This window comes from Pseudoliparis swirei, chromosome 24 (assembly GCF_029220125.1).
Source record: "Pseudoliparis swirei isolate HS2019 ecotype Mariana Trench chromosome 24, NWPU_hadal_v1, whole genome shotgun sequence".
Classification (NCBI taxonomy): domain Eukaryota; kingdom Metazoa; phylum Chordata; class Actinopteri; order Perciformes; family Liparidae; genus Pseudoliparis; species Pseudoliparis swirei.
The window spans coordinates 25,330,113-25,352,509 of NC_079411.1; the positions used below are offsets into that span (position 1 = coordinate 25,330,113).

At 44.7% G+C, this 22,397-nt stretch overlaps 2 protein-coding genes across 8 annotated transcripts in view; one reads left to right on the forward strand and one right to left on the reverse strand.

Moving 5' to 3' along the window:
* Window positions 1–17,028, forward strand: part of micall1a (MICAL-like 1a) — a 23,736-nt gene extending 6,708 nt beyond the window's left edge. For 3 of the 4 annotated variants that reach the window (XM_056410431.1, XM_056410432.1, XM_056410434.1), the window contains 14 exons: window positions 955–1,093; window positions 1,322–1,422; window positions 2,487–2,641; window positions 3,385–3,989; window positions 4,084–4,144; window positions 4,349–4,776; window positions 5,699–6,063; window positions 6,145–6,279; window positions 6,394–6,520; window positions 6,760–6,850; window positions 7,036–7,109; window positions 15,102–15,216; window positions 15,297–15,343; window positions 15,514–17,028. In XM_056410431.1, coding sequence (XP_056266406.1) covers window positions 955–1,093; window positions 1,322–1,422; window positions 2,487–2,641; window positions 3,385–3,989; window positions 4,084–4,144; window positions 4,349–4,776; window positions 5,699–6,063; window positions 6,145–6,279; window positions 6,394–6,520; window positions 6,760–6,850; window positions 7,036–7,109; window positions 15,102–15,216; window positions 15,297–15,343; window positions 15,514–15,659 — 2,589 coding nt within the window. In that variant the 3' untranslated portion in view covers window positions 15,660–17,028. The remainder of the gene's footprint in view (window positions 1–954; window positions 1,094–1,321; window positions 1,423–2,486; window positions 2,642–3,384; window positions 3,990–4,083; window positions 4,145–4,348; window positions 4,777–5,698; window positions 6,064–6,144; window positions 6,280–6,393; window positions 6,521–6,759; window positions 6,851–7,035; window positions 7,110–15,101; window positions 15,217–15,296; window positions 15,344–15,513) is intronic. The other variant, XM_056410433.1, reaches the window with a different exon arrangement.
* Window positions 16,814–22,397, reverse strand: part of c24h22orf23 (chromosome 24 C22orf23 homolog) — an 18,436-nt gene continuing 12,852 nt past the window's right edge. Inside the window, exons 3-9 of one of the 4 annotated variants that reach the window (XM_056410440.1) lie at window positions 20,918–20,962; window positions 18,940–19,033; window positions 18,689–18,751; window positions 18,270–18,440; window positions 18,049–18,180; window positions 17,771–17,871; window positions 16,814–17,546 (exon numbers count right to left, since the gene is read on the reverse strand). In XM_056410440.1, the coding sequence (XP_056266415.1) occupies window positions 17,412–17,546; window positions 17,771–17,871; window positions 18,049–18,180; window positions 18,270–18,440; window positions 18,689–18,751; window positions 18,940–19,033 (696 nt within the window). In that variant the 5' untranslated portion in view covers window positions 20,918–20,962 and the 3' untranslated portion in view covers window positions 16,814–17,411. Of the gene's footprint in view, window positions 17,547–17,770; window positions 17,872–18,048; window positions 18,181–18,269; window positions 18,441–18,688; window positions 18,752–18,939; window positions 20,361–20,917; window positions 21,051–22,397 lie in introns of those variants that run through there. The other 3 variants (XM_056410438.1, XM_056410441.1, XM_056410442.1) reach the window with 3 other exon arrangements.

The following is a 22,397-nucleotide window of genomic DNA, read 5'->3' on the forward strand; positions in this document are numbered from 1 at the left end:
ACGCTCACATCACCCGTATAGCCCATATTTAGGTTAAATCTAGGTCTACGGGGGGTTTATGAAGGCAGAAAATGATTGAATAGAGACAGATTCTACGCCTGAGCCTGTGTTTAGCGTTTGGTGGCTGTATTATTTCACTGTTGTGTGACTGCCAACGATTGTATCACTGTTGTTATGTAACTTCACCCCCCTCTCATTTCCTCTGTGGAATTTTTCATTAGACCGATGATTATCCTCAAAGAACCAAGCGGTACATTATCAGCGAATGACTGATGTTTTGGCAGCAGTGATGTTACTCGGGTCATCCAGTCGGTTTCTTTTCTAGACGCACGCAACACAGACATTATTCTATGTCTCAGTCTCTGCATGTTTAAAATTGAGACGCAACACAACTGGATAGACACCCAGACCAAGCGTTCAGTTTGAGAGAAACATTTTAAAGGCAAGCAGAAACTCGACTTGCTGAACAACTTTTATGGCATCAAGCGATGCAGATTGTGTTGTTTTATTATCAGAGGTTTGGCGTGTCAGTCTCTGAGCTTTCTCCCGCACAGTGAAGGTAAATGGAACTTTGTTTAGGCTCAAAGCATTGAAGAGGTATATTTAAAGCTCTACAGCAGTGTGTCTTTCCATAAACACGGTGCCAGTTATGAGGGTGATGCACCTACCTCACTCTAAACAGTTTATATTAGCTTTATGCCACAGAAATAATCCCAAAACTCAGAGGGAAATCAGAGCAAAATGCCACAATGAGTTTAAATATATCACGTTTTTTTGAGTTGTGCTTAGTCGGTTTTTTTCCTCCTAAAAGCAAGTTGGTTCACAAATCTCTGTATTCGGCTATACATGGCAGACATAATTACGATGGTGGTTATTTATTGTATGCATGCATTTAGACACACTGCATACTGTTCCTCGTGATAATCCCCCTCGTCGGTCTTTGCTCCGGCGTAGGCCTTTGACGTGGCAGAGACGCAGCTGGGGATCCCGGCCCTGTTGGACCCAGAAGACATGGTGTCCATGAAAGTGCCGGACCGGCTCAGCATCATCACGTACGTCTCCCAGTACTACAACTTCTTCAACAAGTCTCAAGGTCAGTACAGTCTGTTCATCTGGATTTCACCTCGAGCACTGTGCGTGTAAAAGACACACCGTGATACAATTTTTACCATATATTTCACAGATTTGATGATTTTGCCTCGTGGAAAATCTGCATTTAGTGTTTTTCTTTTTCATTCCCATGAGCCATAAAAACTAAATAACTATTGTGTGTAACAACAACGTGTAATTTATCATTAACTGATGACTTCCTTTTCTTCAGCAAACCCCCCTTGCATGAAAAGGCTGAGTTCTGTTGATCGTATCGAGCCGGCTCCGAAGAGGCCGTCGACACCTTTGGAGGACAAAGCGTCTGAGTCCGAGGTAAGAACGAGACTCGGAACCGGAATCACCGTTACTGACTTTTACCTTTAATCTAGGACTCTCATACCTTTTTAAAAAATCTGCATCACTGGACTACATTCTGTCTGCATGATACTCTTCTGGAGCTGCATGTTAACACAGTTATTTTCTTCATGGTGTCCTCTGAAGGTCCGGATATTACTTAAACACTTAAACCGCAGACACACGTGTGTATTTTTAATTCTGCATGTGCTATTTGGGGATATTAAATAGTCATACTCTCTGTACAATACAAATCCCATCCTGCCATTGCACATAAGTATTTTATAATTACAATTTCCTTGTGTGGGCTTTGTATTGCACAGCAGAGCAAGAGCTAAGCAGCGGCGGTAGAGTGGACAAAGATAGCCTCTGTATCCTGTCTTTCTTTTCTTTCGCATACCTTCAACCTCTTTCCTACATCGCCACATTTCCATGTACTGGCAACCTTCCCCCCCCCTCCCCTTCAGATGGAAATCCATTCCACTCCCTCCTCTTCTTCCTCATTCCATCTGATCCGCCCTCCACTCTGTGGTCCTGAGCCTAGGCAGTAGGATGTGGGTGGGCGGTGGGCTAGGAGGTAAAAACAAAAACAGTTGGATCCTTTTTAAGTCTTTTTTTTCTTCTTCAATACTCACAGTAGCACTATCCTAACACCGTGTGCCGAGTGTTGCAATCCGCTGCCGCTAACCCCCTTTTTATTTAACACAATATAATAAGTAAACAAAGAAAAGCCTAAAAACAATATATCTTCAAAAAGTGACTCCCAGAAGCATAACCCAAGCTGTTTGGATTGTTACTCATCTAAACTTACAAATGACACACATTTTTCTATTAATCAAAATATGTGTTGAACTGAAAACTAAGTTCAGCCACATGAACCGATGAGCAGAAGTCGTCTCTCAGGATTTAGCGTAGCTAAACAAACATCCTCAAATCCTGACTCCATGTGTGATCTCCCCCGTCCGCCATTACTCTCATCCTCCCCGCTTCCCCTCACGTCTCCCCCTCTCCCCGCGAACAACGTCCCCGGCCGCCTGCACCAGCCGAGCCAGACGTCTGCGCAGACGGACGGAGAAGCGGATGCGGCGGCGGTCAAGCGCAGCAAACTCAGCAGCACCTGCGCCGCCTGCCAGAAACACGTCCACCTGGTGCAGAGGTTTCTGGTGGACGGCAAACTCTATCATCGCAGCTGCTTCAGGTGTGTGTGTGTGAGTGTGTGACAGACAGTACATTCTAAGAAAAACGAAAGGATTATAACTTAAAAAGGAATAAATTAGTTATTATTTTGACACATTTGTGTGTGTGTGTACATTCTAAGAAAAACTAAAGGATTATAACTTAAAAGAATAAATTAGTTATTATTTTGACACGTGTGTGTGTGTACATTCTAAGAAAAATGAAAGGATTATAACTTAAAAAGGAATAAATTAGTTATTATTTTGACACGTGTGTGTGTGAGAGACAGTACATTCTAAGAAAAACTAAAGGATTATAATTTAAAAAGGAATAAATTAGTTATTATTTTGACACATTTGTGTGTGTGTGTGTGTACATTCTAAGAAAAACTAAAGGATTATAACTTAAAAGAATAAATTAGTTATTATTTTGACACGTGTGTGTGTGTACATTCTAAGAAAAACTAAAGGATTATAACTTAAAATGGAATAAATTAGTTATTATTTTGACACATTTGTGTGTGTGTGTGTGTGTACATTCTAAGAAAAACTAAAGGATTATAACTTAAAAGAATAAATTAGTTATTATTTTGATACGTGTGTGTGTGTACATTCTAAGAAAAACTAAAGGATTATAACTTAAAATGGAATAAATTAGTTATTATTTTTGACACATTTGTGCTCATGACAATAATTTATTTTACTGTATATCTCAACAATCCTTATGCGAGTTAAAGATCTGTGTTCTGTGTCGTTGTGGTCTCAGGTGCACAGAGTGTCACAGCACTCTGCTTCCCGGATCCTACAAATTGGGAACCAGCTCCGGGGCCTTGGTCTGTACGCATCACCTCGCAAGGCACGCGTTAGCCAATCAGAACGGCCGGCCGGATATTAGTAAGAAACCAGTGGTGGGTCAGTCTGCCAGGATTGGTCGCAGCACAATTCCTCACACCTCGCCCTCCGAGAGGGACCGAGCGAAGACTCCTCCTCCTCCTCCGGCGAGCCAAACACATGAAACTGACACGCCCACTAATGACTCCGCCCCCATCACTGCTGTAACGACACACGCAGCGGACTCTTTGGAAAAGGCAAAAGTGATGGATGGCGGTGGAGAGGAAGAGGCGACGCCTCGTTCTTCTTCTCCTCCCAACCCTTTTGATGAGAGCGATGACGAAGAGGTGGAGCGAGAGGAAGATGCTAAAACACCAGCCAAATTAACGATCAATGGGGACCTCCCTTCCACGCCGCTCCGTCATAACGACGTGGCCGGTCGGCCGGTGCCGGCGCCTCGCCGCGTCGCTGAGCCCACCCCTCCTCCTCGCCCTGCCCCTCGGGTCCGGTTGCCCCGCGCGGCAGACGGCCTCCCAGTGGGTGCGTGCTCACTGTGTGAATACAGAAATGATTGTTACATGAAGCGTGAACGGATCCGTCGATGTTCATCCTCACGTTTGTCTTGAAATCACAGGTGAACACCAGAAGCCTCCGATTCCTCCCAAACCTCGAGAAAGATCACGGTCTCCTGGAAGGTAGCTGAACTCCCCTTGAATTACACTTTTCCATCCATTACCGCCATTTCATTGACCTTTTTTAAAAATATATCTTCATTGTCTTTCTCTGTCTCAGTTTTGAATTGCACCATGTTGTAGAATGTGCTTTCTTGACCCTCCATGCTTGAGCTTATTTTGTCCCCCCCCCCCCCTCCATCCCTATGTGTGCATCTCACTGTCCAGCCTGTCAAGTGGTGCCCATAAACCCAAAGACCCCCCTTGGCTTGCCCTGGTCCAATCGGACCCCAAGAAGAAGAAAGCCCCTCCCCGTCCTCCGGCAGGACTGGCAACCCGTCCCAATACCGGCTCTCTGTCCTCTCTCAAAGCGGGCGGCTCCAAACCCAGCACGCCTCCCGCGCCCGCCAACCCATTCGACGACGACGACGAAGACGATAATGGCGAGGTGGCGGAAGAAGAGGGCGGCGGAGAAAGTGCAATTCCGCCCACGGTCGTGGCCAGTCACCCGTGGTACAGCATCACTCAGGCGGCCGATGCAACGGGTGCGGACGCGCCCCCTAGTGGCGGGAGCTCGTCCCGCTCCGAGAGCCCCGGGAGCGCGAGCAAGAAGCGGCCGGCACCTCGCGCCCCGCAGCCGCCGCCGGGTCGCCACGGTCAGTTTGGTCAGCAGCGGCGCTCCCTTTGTGTTCATCCACCTGGCCAAGTGTCATTTTGTACAGAAACGACGCGATACATTTAATTTGAGTTCCATTTATCGTCATCTCACCAGCTAGTCTGTACTTTGTGGAGATGCTTTTGTTCGTGTTGGAGTTCCTCACTCTGCATGTTTATGAAGAGCAGTATTTGTTTTCATGTGAGAAGTTTGGCTAATTTCAAACCATCTTACAGTTCATTTAGCTCAGTGGGGTAAGAGGGCCGTCCTTCAACCGCAAGGTCGTGGGTTCGATCCCCGCTCTCCCCATTAGCTGCAAGTCGAAGTGTCCTTGAGCAAGGCACTGAACCCCCAGTTGCTTCCCGGGCGCTTCACCGCAGCCCACTGCTCCTTAATAACTAAGGATGGGTTAAATGCAGAGAACTAATTTCCCCTTGGGGATTAATAAAAGTGTATATTTAATGTAAATAGACAAACGTTAAAAAACATTCTTTAATCTGGATTAAATCCCTTATCCTCACCATAGTCCTTCCTCACCGACATGTCCTCATGTTAGGAACAAGTGCTTAATGTGACGCCTGCCAAGAGCTTGTTAACCTTAAATTGATCTTTTTTACATTTCGTAACTGAGACAAAACACAGTTTTTAACATAGATGTACAGTTTAAATACTCTAAATCCTTAACATATCCTTCTTGTCAGGTTCACGTTTAAATTGTACGTTGGCACTTCTTCAGCACAGTTGAGCTAGGACGATGACGATGAGTTAAAACATGTTTTTTAAAAGACAGGGTGGGAAGTTGTCTATAGATGTTCATTGTTTTTGTTCTTCTTTTCCCCATTCCCTCTATTTCTCGGTCTCAACTTTTTTTGATTCCTGTTTAAATTTCTTTTCTTTTTTACTAAACTGTCCTTCCTCTCCAGTTCTCTCTCACTCTCAGCCCTCCTCTTGCTCTCCCTCTCCAGCTCTCAGCACAGAGAGTCTGTCCCCCGGCTCCTCCCATCCCCATTTGGCCGGCGGCGACAAGGAACAACACGCCTTCACCAAAAGCGTCTCGGAGCCTTCCATCTGTTCCCCGTGCGACTCCGCGCCGTCTCCTTCCTCCTCCTCGGCCGAGCGCCTGCCTCATCCTTCTCTAAGCCCCGCCCCTTCTCCCATGCCATCGAGTGCCAGCTCGGCTCCGGCTACCCCACAGCCCAGCCGCAGCTTTGGGACCAAAGGGACCCTCGACCCTCCACCACGACCCTCAACGACCCCCAGTCCATTGGCCTCGCAAACACACAATAAGGTAATAGGTCCGCCTCCAAATATAGCGACAGAAAAGCAATCAACTTTGCACAATATGTTCCAACTTTACCTCTCGTTGTAGCGGACCTGTAAAGAGAACCCGTTCAACAGGAAAGCGTCTCCCTCCCCGGCTAAATCCAAAACCAAACCACCAACAGGCCCCCGTCCGGCCAGGCCCCCGGCCCCCGGCCACGGCTTCCCTCTCATCAAACGCAAGGTAAAACTAAAGACAACATAAACTGAATGTGCTCTGTCATGATAAAATAAAATAAATGAAGTCTACTCACGAAGAGGTTCTCAATCGATCCGCCTTGTCTAAACATCCACGCAGGTGCAATCGGACCAGTACATCCCAGTGGAGGACATCCATGTGGAGATGGGCCAGCTGCAGAAGCAGCTGGATGAGCTGGAGCAGAAGGGAGTGCAGCTGGAGAAGAAGCTCCGAGACAACCCCAACGGTAACACATGGCGTTTGTAGTTTCTTGAGAACAAGTTGAATCCGTTGAAGGCCAGTTACATGTTGGAAATGATGCCGTTCCCTATACTAAAGAAATGTAAAACTACTAAAATGAGGCTGTGGCTTGAACAGCTCGCAAAAGTATTATAAAAAACAAATGATCTCCTAAATAGGGGGAAGGCAATAACACTACATGAACATGTACCCATATAGCTGTGTGTTCCTCTTCTCTGTTTCCAGATGAGGATGAGGAGCACCTGCTGGTGGACTGGTTCACTCTCATCCATGAGAAACATCTGTTGGTACGACGGGAGGCCGAGCTGGTCTACACGTACGTATGAGACGGCAGCAACGGGCCACAAGGCAGAATCAATGCCGATTGGTTGTTTTTACTTCACTATAAAAGCCCCGTGTGTCACATGTCGGGGTATTTGTTGGCAGAAACTGACTATAATATTTATAACTTTGTTTTCACTAGTGTATAATCACATGAAACTAAAATGCTGCTCACTGCAGGGCGAAGCAGCAGAACCTGGAAGAGAGGCAAACCGACGTGGAGTACGAGCTGAGGTGTCTCCTCAACAAGCCAGGTCAGGGTTCGTACGGTCATGGAAAACCTGGAAAAGTCATGGAATTTTAAAATGGTCATTTCCAGGCCTGGAAAAGTCATGGAACAAACTTAAATCATAAAAGTTTTGGAAAAGTCATGGAAATGTGTTATAATCACATGTTCATTCACGCCGAGTTTGAAATAATTAATATGTTTTTAAAGAAAGACGCTCAAAATAAAAGCCGGCATACGCTCTCAATACGCAACATTTTCAAAAATGTTCATGTTTATACCGAGACTTCAGTTTGGTCATGGAAATTTGGTGAAAAGTCCTGGAAATCCATTGATCAAAATGTGTAAGAACCCTGCCAGGTGTGTGTTCTGCCCCGTCGTGCTAAGAAAACGTAGTCGGACCCAGTGTCCGCCGCACGGACGAGCATTAAACGCTCGACTCGTGTTACGAAGCCAATCACGGCCACCGCCACACATCCAAGTTTCAAGTTTTTATTGTCACATCCCCTTTTATACAAGTATAATCGGTTCGTGAAATTCTTATGTGCAAAACACCCGACAGCAGTAGCAGACTAAAAAAAAGAATAAGAATGAGAATAAACTATACAATATCCACACACAAAAAAGAAGAAAGTATTAACAATATATATATAAAACAATGTAATAGAATATACATCATGACAATATATATATATAAAACAATGTAATAAAATATACACTTTTTTGAGACTATATATATATATATATGTATATACATACAATATATATATAAACAATGTAATAAAATATACACCATGGCCATAGATATTCACAGAATATGTTCTAGTGTGTAGTGTTAATGAGGGTCTCAGTCCTTGTTCAGCAGCCTGATGGCCTGACTGAAGAAGCTGTCCTCAGTCTGTTTGTGCGGCACTTGATACTGCGGTATCGCCTGCCTGACGGTAGAAGGGTGAACAGTTTGTGGCCGGGGTGGTTATTGTCTTTCATCATCCGTTTGGCCCTGGCCACGCACCGCTTGGTGTATATGTCCAGGATGGAGGGAAGCTCACCTCCAACGATGTACTGTGCCGACCGCACCACCCTCTGTAGTGCCCTACGCCCAGGGCGGTGCAGTTCCGTACCAGACGGTGATGCAACCTGTCAGAACACTCTCGATGGTACTGGTGTAGAATGTTCTGAGGATGCGGGGCCATGTTGAATTTCCTCAGTCGCCTAAGGAAATACAGGCGTTGTTGGGCCCTTTTCACCACGTGAGTGGTGTGCGTGGACCATGTGAAGTCCTCGGAGATGTGCACGCCGAGGAACTTGAAGCTGCTGACCCTCTCTACTGCAACTCCGTCTATGGAGATGGGGGTGTGCACTCCTCTCCGCTTCCTGTAGTCCACGATCAGCTCCTTGGTCTTCTTGACGTTGAGGACGAGGCTGTTCTCCTGGCACCACTGTACCAGTGATCCAACCTCCTCCCTGTAGGCTGTCTCGTCGCCGCCGGTGATCAGCCCCAACACTGTTGTGTCGTCAGCAAACTTGATGATGACGTTGGAGCTGTGCATGGCCGTGCAGTTGTGGGTGTACAGGCAGTAGAGGAGAGGGCTCAACACGCATCCCTGAGGGGCTCCCGTGTTGAGGGTCAGCGGCTCTGAGGTGGTACTGCCCATCCTCACCACCTGGCGGCCCGACAGGAAGTCCAGTATCCAGCTGCACATGGTAGAGTGCAGGCCTAGACCTCTGAGCTTGGTGTCGAGCTTGGCGGGAACAATAGTGTTGAACGCTGAGCTGTAGTCCACAACCAGCATTCGCACACAACAGTTCCTCCTCCAGGTGGGAAAGGGCGGTGTGAAGTGCCATGGCAATGCGTCGTCGGTGGATCTGTTTTGACGATATGCAAATTGCCATGGGTCCAGCGTGGCAGGCAACATGGAACAAATGAAGTCCTTGACCAACCTCTCAAGCATTTACTGACAATCGAGGTGAGGGCTACGGGTCTCCAGTCATTCAGGCAGGTTACCTTGGGGTGTTTGGGGACAGGCACAATGGTGGACATCTTGAAGCTCTCAGGAACAACAGCCTGGGACAGGGAGAGGTTGAAGATGTCTGCGAAGACTCCTGCCAACTGGTCTGCACATGCTCTGAGGGCGCGCCCGGGATGTGGTCGGGACCTGCCGCCTTCCGGATGTCCACCCGCTTGAAGGCTCTGCGCACGTCAGCCTCTGAGATGATCAGCAGGCTGGTCTCCTCGGGCGGCGCTGCCTTGGCGGGCTGCCGTCACGTCGAACCGAGCAAAGAATGTATTTAGCTCGCCTGGGAGGGAGGTAGAGGAGTTCTCTTCACCGCTGGTTCTCCCTCTGAAGTCCGTGATTGTCTGTAGCCCCTTCCACACACCTCTCACGTCATGGCTCTTGAGCTTTTCCTCCACCTTGTTCCTGAACTCCCGCTTGGCAGAGCCGATGGTCTTACGGAGGTCGTAGCGGGCTCTTTTGTATTCCGCCATATTCCCGGAGTCAAAGGCGGTGTTACGCGTGCGGAGTGCAGCGCGAACATCGCCATTTATCCACGGTTTCTGGTTGGGATAAATCCGAACCTACTTTTTTTTTTTCCCAGCTGCTCCTGAACGCATCATCTCACTCTTCCGGTAAGCTTTGGTTGCCAGCTCAACAGCGAGCATGACTTCTTCTTCTCTCCCTCCCGCTCCCTCTTGCTCAGTGTGTCTCATGTATAGTTATCCCCCTGCCTCCCTTAATGATAACGATACATGCAACAAGTGTAGTTTATTTGCTAGGTTGGAGGCAGGTCTAAGTGGGTTAGATGCACGGCTCCGCGCTATCGAAGCTCAGACAGCTATGCTAGTTAGCCCGCCCTCTCCCGTAGCCGGCGCGGAGCTACAGTCAGCTGTTAGCTGTGCCCCGGCGGTAACCGTGCAGCCGGATGGTTGGGTAACTGTTCGCAGGAGTCGTAAGTCTACACAGAAGCCCGCTGTGCACCAACCACTTCACGTTTCGAACCGGTTTTCCCTGCTCAGCGACACACCCGCTGAGGAGCACATCCTGGTTATCGGGAGCTCGATAGTCAGGAACGTGAAAATAGCGAAGCCGCGGACTACCGTCGTGTGCCTCCCGGGGGCCAGAGCGGGCGACGTGGAGTCTTGTTTGAAGCTGCTGGCTAAGGATAAGCGGAGATACAGTCAGATTGTAATACACGCCGGTGGTAATGACGCCCGAGCCCGCCGCTCCGAACTCACTAAAATTAATGTGGAATCGGTGTGTGCTTATGCCAAGACGTTGTCGGACACCGTAATTTTCTCTGGCCCTCTCCCAAATTTGCAGACAGACGAATTGTATAGCCGAATGTCGTCTTTCAACCGCTGGCTGTCGAGGTGGTGCCCAGCGAATAATGTGGGCTACGTAGACAACTGGAAGACTTTCTGGGGAAAACCTGATCTGATGAGGAGAGACGGCATTCATCCCACGTTGGACGGAGCGTCTCATTTCTGCGAATATGACCAAGTTGATCACCGGACTTAATCTATGACAACCCAGGGTTCAGATCAGGAACCGGGAGCAGAGTTGTAGTTTAACACCCTTCTCTGCTCTTCCATTCAAGCAGTTACCCACCCTTGACTTTAGAGTAGAGACTGTGTCTGTCCCACGGCCACTTCAATTAAATAAATCAAAAGTAAGCAGAAGAGGAGTCGTACACAATAACCTTATACAAGTTAACACAATTATTTCAGCAGTGCAACAAAATAGGTCTATTAAATGTGGTCTCCTAAATATTCGATCTCTGTCATCTAAAGCTGTGTTACTGAATGATTTAATATCAGATAATCACATTGATTTATGTTGCCTAACTGAAACCTGGCTGAGCCATGAAGAATATGTCTGCCTGAATGAATCGACTCCTCCAAGTCATATTAATACTCACATTCCTCGAGGCACCGGTCGAGGAGGTGGAGTAGCAGCCATCTTTGAATCGAGCCTATTAATTAATCCTAAACCAAAATTACACTACACCTCATTTGAAAGCCTTGTTCTTAGTCTTTCACATCCAACCTGGAAAACACTACAGCCAATTCGATTTGTGATTCTGTACCGCCCACCAGGTCCATATTCAGAGTTTATATCTGAATTCTCAGAATTTATATCAAGTTTGGTTCTTAAAACCGATAAAGTTATTATTGTTGGAGATTTTAATATCCATGTGGATGTTGATAATGATTGCCTTAGTGCTGCATTCATCTCCTTGTTGGACTCGATTGGCTTCTGTCAGAGAGTACAGAAACCCACTCACAGCTTTGGCCACACGCTTGATCTTGTTCTTACTTATGGCGTTGACATTGAGCATTTGAACGTCTTCCCACAGAATCCTCTTCTGTCAGACCACAACCTCATAACTTTTGAATTTATACTACCGGAGTGTACTCCGTTAGTCAAAAGTTTCTACACTAGATGTCTAACTGATAGTGCTGTAGCTAAATTTAAAGAAGCGATTCCTTCTGTATTTGATTCGATACCACGTCTCAATATAACAGAGGACTCCTGGTCTAACTTTAGTCCGTCCCAGATTGATCATCTTGTTGACAGTGCCATAGGCTCTCTGAGAATGACACTGGACTCGATAGCCCTCTGAAGAAGAAGACAGTGAGGAAGAGGAGGTTTGCTCCTGGTATAACCCTCAGACCCGCAAACTGAAGCAACGTCACGAAAGCTTGAACGCATATGGCGTTCAACTAATCTCAAGAATCCCGCTTAGTTTGGCGAGATAGTCTTAAAACATATAAGAAGGCCCTCCGTAATGCCAGAGCAGCCTATTACTCATCAATAATAGAAAAATAAAAACAACCCCAGGTTTCTCTTCAGCACTGTAGCCAGGCTGACAGAGAGTCACAGCTCTGTGGAGCCGAGCATTCCTATAAACCTTAGTGGTAATGACTTTATGAACTTCTTTAATGAAAAGATTTTAACTATTAGGGACAAGATTAATAATCTCTTGCCCATAACCAGTGCCAATCTGTCCTCAAGTGGAATGGCCTTGGAAACCGCTGTATGCCCTGGTGTATATTTGAGGATTTTCTCCTATCAACCGTGACCAATTATTTTCAACGGTTTCTACTTGAACACGCCTACCTGTCTCTTGGACCCCATCCCGACGAGGCTGCTTAAAGACGTTTTGCCTTTAATTGGCGGCTCTCTATTAGATATTATCAATGTGTCTCTGCTAACAGGCCACGTACCACACTCCTTCAAGGTGGCTGTTATTAAACCTCTCCTGAAGAAGCCCACTCTGGATCCAGAGGTATTGGCTAACTACAGACCGATCTCTAACCTCCCTTCCTCTCCAAGATCCTTGAGAAAGTGGTCGCAAATCAGTTGTGCGACTTTCTACATCATAATAGTTTATTTGAGAAATTTCAATCAGGATTTAGAAAACACCACAGCACCGAGACGGCACTGGTGAAAATTACAAATGACCTCTTAATGGCAGCAGATAAAGGACTCTCTCTGTCCTGGTCTTGTTAGACCTTAGTGCTGCATTCGACACCATTGACCATGACATCCTGTTACAGAGACTGGAGCAGTCGATTGGCATTTCAGGCACGGCACTAATTTGGTTTAAATCCTATTTATCAGATCGATCTCAGTTTGTATTTGTAAACGATGACGCCGATAACCACCAACGTTAATCACGGAGTTCCACAAGGTTCTGTGCTTGGACCAATTTTATTTACCTTATACATGCTTCCTTTGGGCAATATTATCAGGAAACACTCCATAGACTTTCATTGTTATGCAGATGACACTCAACTATATTTCTCGATAAAACCAGAGGAGAGCAACCAACTCTGTAAAATTCAAGCATGTCTTAAAGACATAAAACATGGATGACCTGCAACTTCTTGATGTTAAACTCAGACAAAACCAAGTAATTTTAATCGGCCCTGAGCACCTCAGAGATCAATTATCTGGTGATGTGGATTCTGTAGACGGCATTGCCCTGGCATCCAACACCACTGTAAAGAATCTTGGCGTTATCTTTGATCGGGACTTGTCCTTTAACTCCCACGTAAAGCAAATCTCAAGGACTGCATTCTTTCATCTACGTAATATTTCAAAATCAGGCACATCTTGTCTCAAAAGATGCAGAAAAATTGGTTCACGTTCGTTACTTGGAGACTGGATTACTGCAACTCCTTATTAGCAGGCTGCTCTAATAAATCTCTTAGGTCCCTTCAGTTGATCCAGAATGCTGCAGCTCGTGTTCTCACTAAAACTAAGAAAAGAGATCACATCACTCCTGCACTAGCTGCTCTGCACTGGCTCCCAGTAAAATCAAGAATCACTTTTAAAATTCTTCTCTTAACCTACAAAGCCTTGATTGGTGATGCTCCATCATATCTTAAGGAGCTTGTCGTACCATATTGCCCCACTAGAGAGCTACGCTCACTAAATGCGGGACTACTTGTAGTTCCTAGAGTCTTAAAAGTAGAATGGGAGCCAGAGCCTTTAGTTATCAAGCTCCTCTTTTATGGAACCAGCTTCCAATTTCAGTCCGGGAGGCAGACACAGTCACCTCGTTAAGAGTAGACTTAAGACCTTCCTCTTTGACAGAGCTTATAGTTAGGGCTGAATCAGGTTTGCCCTGGTCCAGCCCCTTGATATGCTGCTATAGGCTTATAGCTGCCGGGGACGTTTAGGATGCACTGAGTACCTATCTCCTCTTTTTCTCTCCTTAAGGATGAATTTTCATCTCTCAATCACACGTTACTCTCTCTGCTTTCCCCGGAGTCCTTTTGACTTCTCGTCTCATGGGGTCATCGGACCCTATGAGACGGCATAGATCCTATCTGCCTGATGGATCGTCTGGGTCGTGGAATTCCTGCTCATGACTACGCCACTGTCCTGTTGAGACTCCGCCACTCCTCCTCCCCACCGCCATCTGCCTGATGGATCGTGGAGGTCTCCATCGTGGAATATGCCTACTATGAACTATTCATACACTCTGTCATATTCATTGAATGTATTTAAACTCTAAATCTGTCCTTCTGTACACATTACATCTATTGCATCTGTCCATCCTAGGAGAGGGATCCTCCTCTGTTGCTCTCCTCCAGGTTTCTTCCTTTTTCCCCTGAAGGGTTATTTGGGAGTTTTTCCTGGTCCGATGTGAGGTTTTGGGGCAGGGATGTCTATGTGTACAGATTGTAAAGCACTCCGAGACAAATTTGTAATTTGTGAAATTGGGCTATACAAATAAACTGAATTGAATTGAATTGAATCTATGCATTTCTTGATGAACCCGGTGACTGAGGACGCGTACTCACTGACGTTGTTGTCCGACGCGACCCTGAACATATCCCAGTCCGCACGTTCAAAACAGTCCTGTAGCATAGACTCCGATTGGTCCGACCAGCGTTGCACTTCCTTCACAGCGATTGGTTGCTGCTTAAGCCTCTGCCTGTAGGCGGGGAGTAGTTGGATGGAGCGGTGGTCCGATTTGCCGAACGGTGGGCGGAGGAGGGCTTTGTATCCATCCCGGAAGGGAGTGTAGCAGTGGTCGAGAATCCGCTCGCCCCTCGTGTTGCTGTTTATGTGTTGGTAGAACTTGGAGAACTTTCTTCAGGTTCGCTTTGTTGAAGTCCCCGCCACAATGAAAGCAGCCTCGGGTGTGCCGACTCCTGCTCGCTGCACGCCCCGTAGCGATCCTTCAGCGCTATGTCCGTGTTAGCTTGAGGCGGAATGTACACAGCAGTTACGGTGACTGCTGTAAACTCCCGCGGTAGCCAGAATGGTCGACACATGAGCATTAGGTACTCCAGGTCCGGGGAACAGAACGACTTGAGAGTATGTACATGACTTTGGTTGCACCAAGATCTGTTTATCATGAGACATACCCCCCCTCCACGATCTTTACCAGAGAGAGTCTTTGTTCTGTCCGCGCGGTGGACGGAAAATCCTGCCGGCTCGATGGCTGAGTCGGTAACCTCCTCCGACATCCATATTCTACTAAAAAAAATGTCCTCCTCCAGAGAAAGACTGGACGGCGGAGGACAAGAGTCGGGACCAGCAGCTGATGGCGGAGCTGGTTACCATCATTGAGCAGCGCAACCAAATCGTGAACAACATGGACCAGGACCGGCAGAGGTGATCGACGCCACGCTGCTGTGTTCCTCCTCCGTAATATTCTGCAATAAGCAGCAATCTTAACAGTCGTTCTGTCACAGGGAAGAAGAGGAGGATAAACTCATGGAGGCCATGCTGAAGAAGAAAGGTAGGATTTAGAGACGGCTCCATTTGTCGTGGGTTAAAGATAAGAGCGTTCATTTAACATAAGAAGTATGTATGTGTGGCGTATTCCGCTTTTTTAAACTTTCTTAATGTTTTCGTTTTCAGAAACTTTGGTAATTTTAGTAATTTATGTCATTTTTCCGTCCTCGTCAGACTTCCATAAGGATCCGGAGGTTGACCAGCAGCGGAAGAAGAAGAAGAAAGGGGCAAAGTTCAAACCCATCAAGGTGCTGAAGCGCCTGAGCCACAGAGGGGAACCGGGCAAGAGCCACAGCCCCCGCAAGGAGAAATCACCGTAGCAACAAGCGCATTCTCCTCCGAGAGGAGATGAGGCGCTTTGAAGGAGACCGGCGGCCACGCGGCGCCCTTTCTCTACTTCCTTTTCTTTCTTCGATTGTTCTCGATGGGGAGGGAGCGTAGGCGGCATCTTTCTTTCCGAGCGCTCCGAAAGCTTCGACTCTGAACGTTTCAGGAAAGCGAGTCGGGGAGGGGACGCTCGTTTCGGCCGTGTCTGTCCATCCTGAGCTCTCATATTTCAGACACTCTATCGTAAACAAAGACCCGAAAAAGCCCTTTTAGGAACATGATGACGACCTCGAGTCGACCTCGCTCTCACGTTACTCGGAGACACTCATCCAACACGTAGGATGAAGCGGACGTCCTCCGTTTGATGCTCATTGGGAAGAAAACAAAATAAAACTAACATACAGTAGACCAAATAGACAATAAGAAGCACAGGAGCGACGCCGGCGGTCGCTCTTCTGCCGGAGAAAGGCGCCACGTGGACGCAGAATGTAAAAAAAGAGGCGAGATGCACCAGACGGGGAAGACGAGGTCACCTTTAACCGTCGTTAACTCTTTCCAGAATCCACTCCATGCCCACATCGGACTCGACGCTTCTCCAAAAAGTCCCTTCAGTGACTATCTTCCGTTTTGTGTGTTTTCAAAAGAGACGGTTTAACGTCTCGGCTGCTTTAAGAGCCGACGTGTTTGTCCAGTGTTGTTCGTCTCTATCCTCGCGTTGTGCGTCGAGGTTCAGCAAAGGCGTGACGCCACGGTTCACTTTGAACGAACTCGTCGTTGCACGGCGATCCCTGATAACACGAGTTTATGACATTTTAATCTGTTCCCGTGTTATTCCGGTTTCCAAAGGTTAGCGGCTGGATATCTGCGAGGGCTTCATGTCCGGTGTGTCTTCAGCCTGTGGTACGTGTGAAAGTAAAACAAAAAAGATTAAGATGAGCTATGCTTTAAATTCAGAAAAACTACCCGTGACACGCCCGATGGACCGGAGCTCTCCTAGCTGCTACGCTATGATCGTCTTTGGGTTCCCGCTTTTGAATTTGTTTTTCTGCGATGGTGTCTTTTTTTGTCATGTAAATCATCTTAAGACATGGATGGACGTAGAAACTGTATTTTCGTGTGTGTGAGACAAAAAAAGAAGAAAAACGCGTTAAAGTGGAGATGTCAAAGTTTATCAATATTTAAAGGTCACACATGCAATGATGAATATTATAAAAGGGCAGATATACAGTATTTTAATAACTGCAGCATCAGCTCATAACAGTTTTAACCATCGGGTGAAACCCTGATTATGTAATCATTAATTTATATTTTACGATGCCTTTCTGTGTGTTACCGTGTTTTGCCTTAAAAAAAGTGTTAATATTGTTTGTACGAGTGCCATTTATTTAATTACATCTGTGGATAAGCATCATTTGTTTGTATGTCGGTATGTTTACTTTGGGTCAGTTGCATTTTAAATGGTAGTCTGTGTCTCGATGTCCAGCTGAAACCAAGGGATTACGACAGAGCGTCTACACTGCAAGACGGTGGATTAAAATAACTTAATACAAGCCGTTCGTGTTCCTTTACATGACAGTTCTGTCTTCATATTGTTATATATAACTGTTTATATAGTTGTAGTGCAGCGCAACCAGTTAGCTGTGACCTCGTTGCTGTCTTTGAACGCATCACACTAACACTTCCATTATCTGGATTTTAAGTTGCGTCGTTTCCACCTGATTTCCAGTGAGTCGCTTTTTAAATGTTCAGTCGGTGCCAGTGACTCTTCCCTCCGTCTCCTTCAACTCCGTCTTTTCTGCGGTCTCCCCTTTCCTCTCGGATGCGATTGCTTTGTTCTGGGGACTGCGGGTCTTGTCCAACACCTGCAGTTCTCGAATCCTCTGTCATGACACGACACAGGTGTAAGTGCAACTTTCAAAGAGACTTATTACGATTATTTTTGTCTGATTTCTGAATCTAAATGCTCAAATACAGCCTGGCATACATTAATTACTGAGTCGGTATCTTATCCGTGAAGTTAAAACATCTGTTCTTTAAAGATATTTCAAAACCCAAGACGGCCTAATGCAGTGCAGACTTGATATTTGAACCGTTGCTTGGTTACCTGTGATATCTGAGTGTTGATGATGCTGAGGTACTGCTTCTCCTGACCCAGAGAAGACATATCTGCCAGGAACTGTCTCCTCTCCCGTATCTCCTCCAGCACTACAAGAGACAAACAAGTTCATATTAGACTAGTTCAAGGGCCACTGGATATATTTAGTCAAGCAAAGTAGCACGGCGGTGAATTTATTTTCGGCTTATATTAATAGAATCCGCTTAACTCAATCAAATTGTGGACTTGTTTTCGGGTCGTAATGGGTCATGCCACGTGTGACGCACCTTCCTGATACCGGTCTTTCTGCTCCGCCGCCTCTGGGTTCGGACGTGCAGGAACCTTTCGGTAAACTTTTGGCTCCTCTTCTCCCGTTGCCAAGATATTCTGAAGCTTCCTCTTCTCTTTCTCTAAGTCTCCTGGGAAAGTGGAAAAAAACAAGTTACAAAGGAGAAATTGTTTTCAATATAGACCCGTCGATGCACACGAATGAAAGCCGAACACACACTCGAGGGACCAGGGTGGAACTTCTCTCTGACGTAGTTGTTTCCAGAGCGACACTCTTCGGCGGTTCGTCTCTGAGGCTTGGAGAGCAGACAGCTCTGGACAGATTTGGTGGTTTTAGGCTTAGTGGGGGATGCTGATGTGGGGTCAAAGGTCAGTGGTACAGCAGCTCCGTCTTTGGAGAAAAGTTAACAAAATAATTATATATATATATATACTGTATTTCATGTCACTACAACGTGAAAATACCAGAGCACCTATATAATCATATTATATTCTAATCATAATATATCTGGATTTCTAGAAATGTCATGTAGAGCTTTGCAATAATGTGTGGCAAACTCTTTATCCATTACACAATTGTTACTGCAATATTATAACACAACCATTCCTCAATTTCTCAACCAATGTTCTCAAACTTACTCTTTAGACATTCATTGATCTGTTTTCTCTGGCGGTTGGTAAATCTTGATTGCTTCATCATTGCTGAGCTCCAGGAGAGATAATGATTAATATTTCAAAGCACTAACCGACACAAAAAAAGTGTACACACACATTTGTATGTTAACTGGAAATACACACACACACACACCATCAACTCTTATATTGTATGTTTGTTTCCCAGTTGCACCTGACCGGTCACACTAAACATAGCAACAAGTGCATTATCTCACATCTCAGCAAATCCTGGGTTTCCTTGCTGTACTGGGGGGCTCTGGGCTTGTTCCACAGTCCTCCGCCATCTTTACTCTGTGAGGAGGCCTCCATCTGCAAGAGACACACAAGTACATTATCAGCATTCTCTCAGGCTTAATTTTACCGTTATCTCTGTTGTTCACTTCAATTGACGTTACAACTTTATGTTGAACTCACAAGAGAGTCCATAGAGGTCTGAGTAAACACTTACTTCGTAAACACTGAGTAAAAACTTACACCGTGAGCTAATTTCGGTCTGTTCAACTCCCAAGTTATACAGCAGCGTATTGCAGTTGCTATAGCAACCGAGTAGCCACTTCCGGGAACCCCTCGCGCACTCCGTTACGTTACACGTTGGAAGACCGCACGTACCACACTTGCGCTATAAATAAAACACATCGGCGCAGCTTTTAATGCGTGAAATTTATTGAAGATCATCTTTGTTGATACTTCCAACGCATAAAAGTTAATAAGCACCCGGCTGAAGTTGCGCATTATGAACCAGATAAACTACTTCCGGTTCGCGTAGCCGCGGCGGTTAAATACCGTATTTTAAGTCATAGAAATGTCATAGCAGTCGTCAAATGAATATTATAATACGGGTGGATGAAATCAAGCATTCTGATTGGTTGAGAGCGAGTCACGAGGTGTACTTTAATCAGCCATAATGTCACAGCTGTTTTCATTTATGGCATAAAAAATAATGGAATGTATGTTACCAACAATGTCATAGTATTGTATATCCTAAAAAGTAATGCTTATGTATGTAATAAATGCATGTCAAAAATAATTCTGATAAAATAATATCTGTCTGTAAACTGATTGATTTATGTTTTACATACTGTGCTGTTATACATGATTTCAACTCTGATAACTATATTTTTACGATTTGTTTTTTGGGACAATTTTTCTGACTTTTTTGACATATACTTTTGACTATTTGACGACTTTTTTGACATCATATATTATTATTTTTTTAGACAAACTATACTATAATCATTTGAATCACGCCATATGATAACTTTTGTCAAAACACTGACTTTTTTCATGGACAACGCCAGGACCAGACTTTACCAGGTAGATCACTGCCAAACAAAAAGGGCCCACAGCTATATCATTCTCATGACTTAAGATATGAAAAATGGTGTAAACTAAAAAACTAAATACATTAATAATACAACTGTAATGTCTTTACTTTACAAATGTCCACACGGATCATTATACGTATCACATGAATCTGCCCAAAAGGGAGTCTCAAAAAAAGCTTAAAAGAGTTTTGTTTATGGAAAAGAGGCGGTCACATTAAAATAGACTCAATAGAATTTACAGAAAATAGTCCCTCATCTTATTGTGGGAGGCTCTGTTTGCAAAGACCAAATATCCCAATTATTTTCATGTGTTATTTCATGTTCTCCAAATAATTGTATAAGCATTTTAGGGTATATATTGTGATGAGTTCTTTTTTTTCTGTGTAATGCAAAAAAAAAAAAAGCATTCTCAGAATGCATGACATTTGTGTTTTTTAATTGCATTACAGAAAAAGTCCTATATTGGTTTGGTAATCATAAAATAATACTAAATTGCATAGGATATGTCTACATCTCTTCTTCCTTTACTTTATCAAACTCCTCCGAGAGACTTTCTCGTCTTTCTGATAACATCATCGTCTCACGTTAGTCTCAGGCTTTGAACGTGAAAACACAGACAAACAAATAAACTACGGATGAACTTGTGTAAAGCGTTTTAAGGCCATAAAAGAGGCTTCCACCACACGTTTTCCTTCCGGCTGCATAGTGGAAGGTCCTGTGCCGTCTTCGCGCTGAGGGAGAGTCTTTATCAGCGGCGGTGGGCTCGTCATCGGGGACCAGCAGCAGTCAGGAGACCATTATCTGTGAGAAGACAGCAGCCCGCCGCTGCCCCGTGTCGCCAGATAAACAGCAGCAAGAACATAATCACCTTTCACACACAGGTCTTCTCAGAAGTCAGAACCATACGTCCTCTCTGGGAAGACAAGAGGACAAAAATGTACACTACCGTTCAAAAGTTTGGGGTCATCCAGACAATTTCGTGCCGTCCATGAAAACTCACTTTTATTCATCAAATGAATTGAAAATTGAATCGAAAATATCGTCAAGACATTGACAAGGTTAGAAATAATGATTAATATTTGAAGTATTAATTTCGTTCTTAAACTTCAAGCTCAAAGGAAGGCCAGTTGTATAGCTTATATCACCAGCATAACTGTTTTCAGCTGTGCTAACATAATTGCAAGGGTTTTCTAATCAGATATTAGTCTTCTAAGGCGATTAGCAAACACAATGTACCATTAGAACACTGGAGTGATAGTTGATGGAAATGGGCCTCTATACACCTATGGAGATATTTCATTAGAAACCAGATGTTTCCACCTAGAATAGTCATTTACCACATTAACAATGTATAGAGTGTATTTTTGATTAATGTTATCTTTATTGAAAAAACAGTGCTTTTCTTTGAAAAATAAAGACATTTCTCAGTGACCCCAAACTTTTGAACGGTAGTGTATGTTAAAACTTATAGAAGTATTGGCTCAACAATGGGGATGAGGTTGTAATTGCTTGTTGGTTTGTTTGTTCACGAGCTGCCGGCTCATCGGTTTACTATTATTCACTAATATTTTGTATATATCATGTTTGGAGGTTAAAATGTCAAAGAAACTCTTGGAATGAAATATCGTAGACAATTACACTGAGATATATTTGTGGTGGGACATAATATCTAATCAGGCATGTTATTCTAAATCTGTTTATACACCATATTTACATTAAATGTGCACACACTTCAATGTGCATGTACCAACACAGTCTGCCCTCTGTGCCGAAGCATGCTTCATTTAGATAGTGGCCACACATCTGATAGCCGAGTTGTGAATGAAAAATACCGTAAAGAGTGTCCTGCACTACTCTGCAGTTTTAGGGCGAGCATTTCTAAGCATTTTGTACTGGCATTTAGATGATTATTTCATTTATCTATATGATATATTACATTTGATATTTGTATTATTTGTAAGAAATCATTGCAATATCCTATATTTATGTTTTTATAAATATTTATGATTTAAAATTTGTTATATTGCTATTCATTTCTTGTTTAGAAGTCAAATATCACTCTTTTTGGTTTATTTTTATCAACAATTAAGTTTAAGACCTTGTTTTGTCTCAGAGGGGCTCTTATTGGCTCGTTTGGTTTACTTGAGGTCAGCGTGTCTGTGTGAAAAGGTGGCAGACATTTATGTCACATGAATTTGGGGGGAAACTGTAACGGCACTATACTTATGTATTCTGGTCAATTGTTTTCTATGTATTGTATTTTTTATTTTGCCCTATTCTATTTATCTAATTATATTCTGTTATAAGTGTGTTTTATGCACTTCTGTTCTTTTTAATTGTGTCTTTCC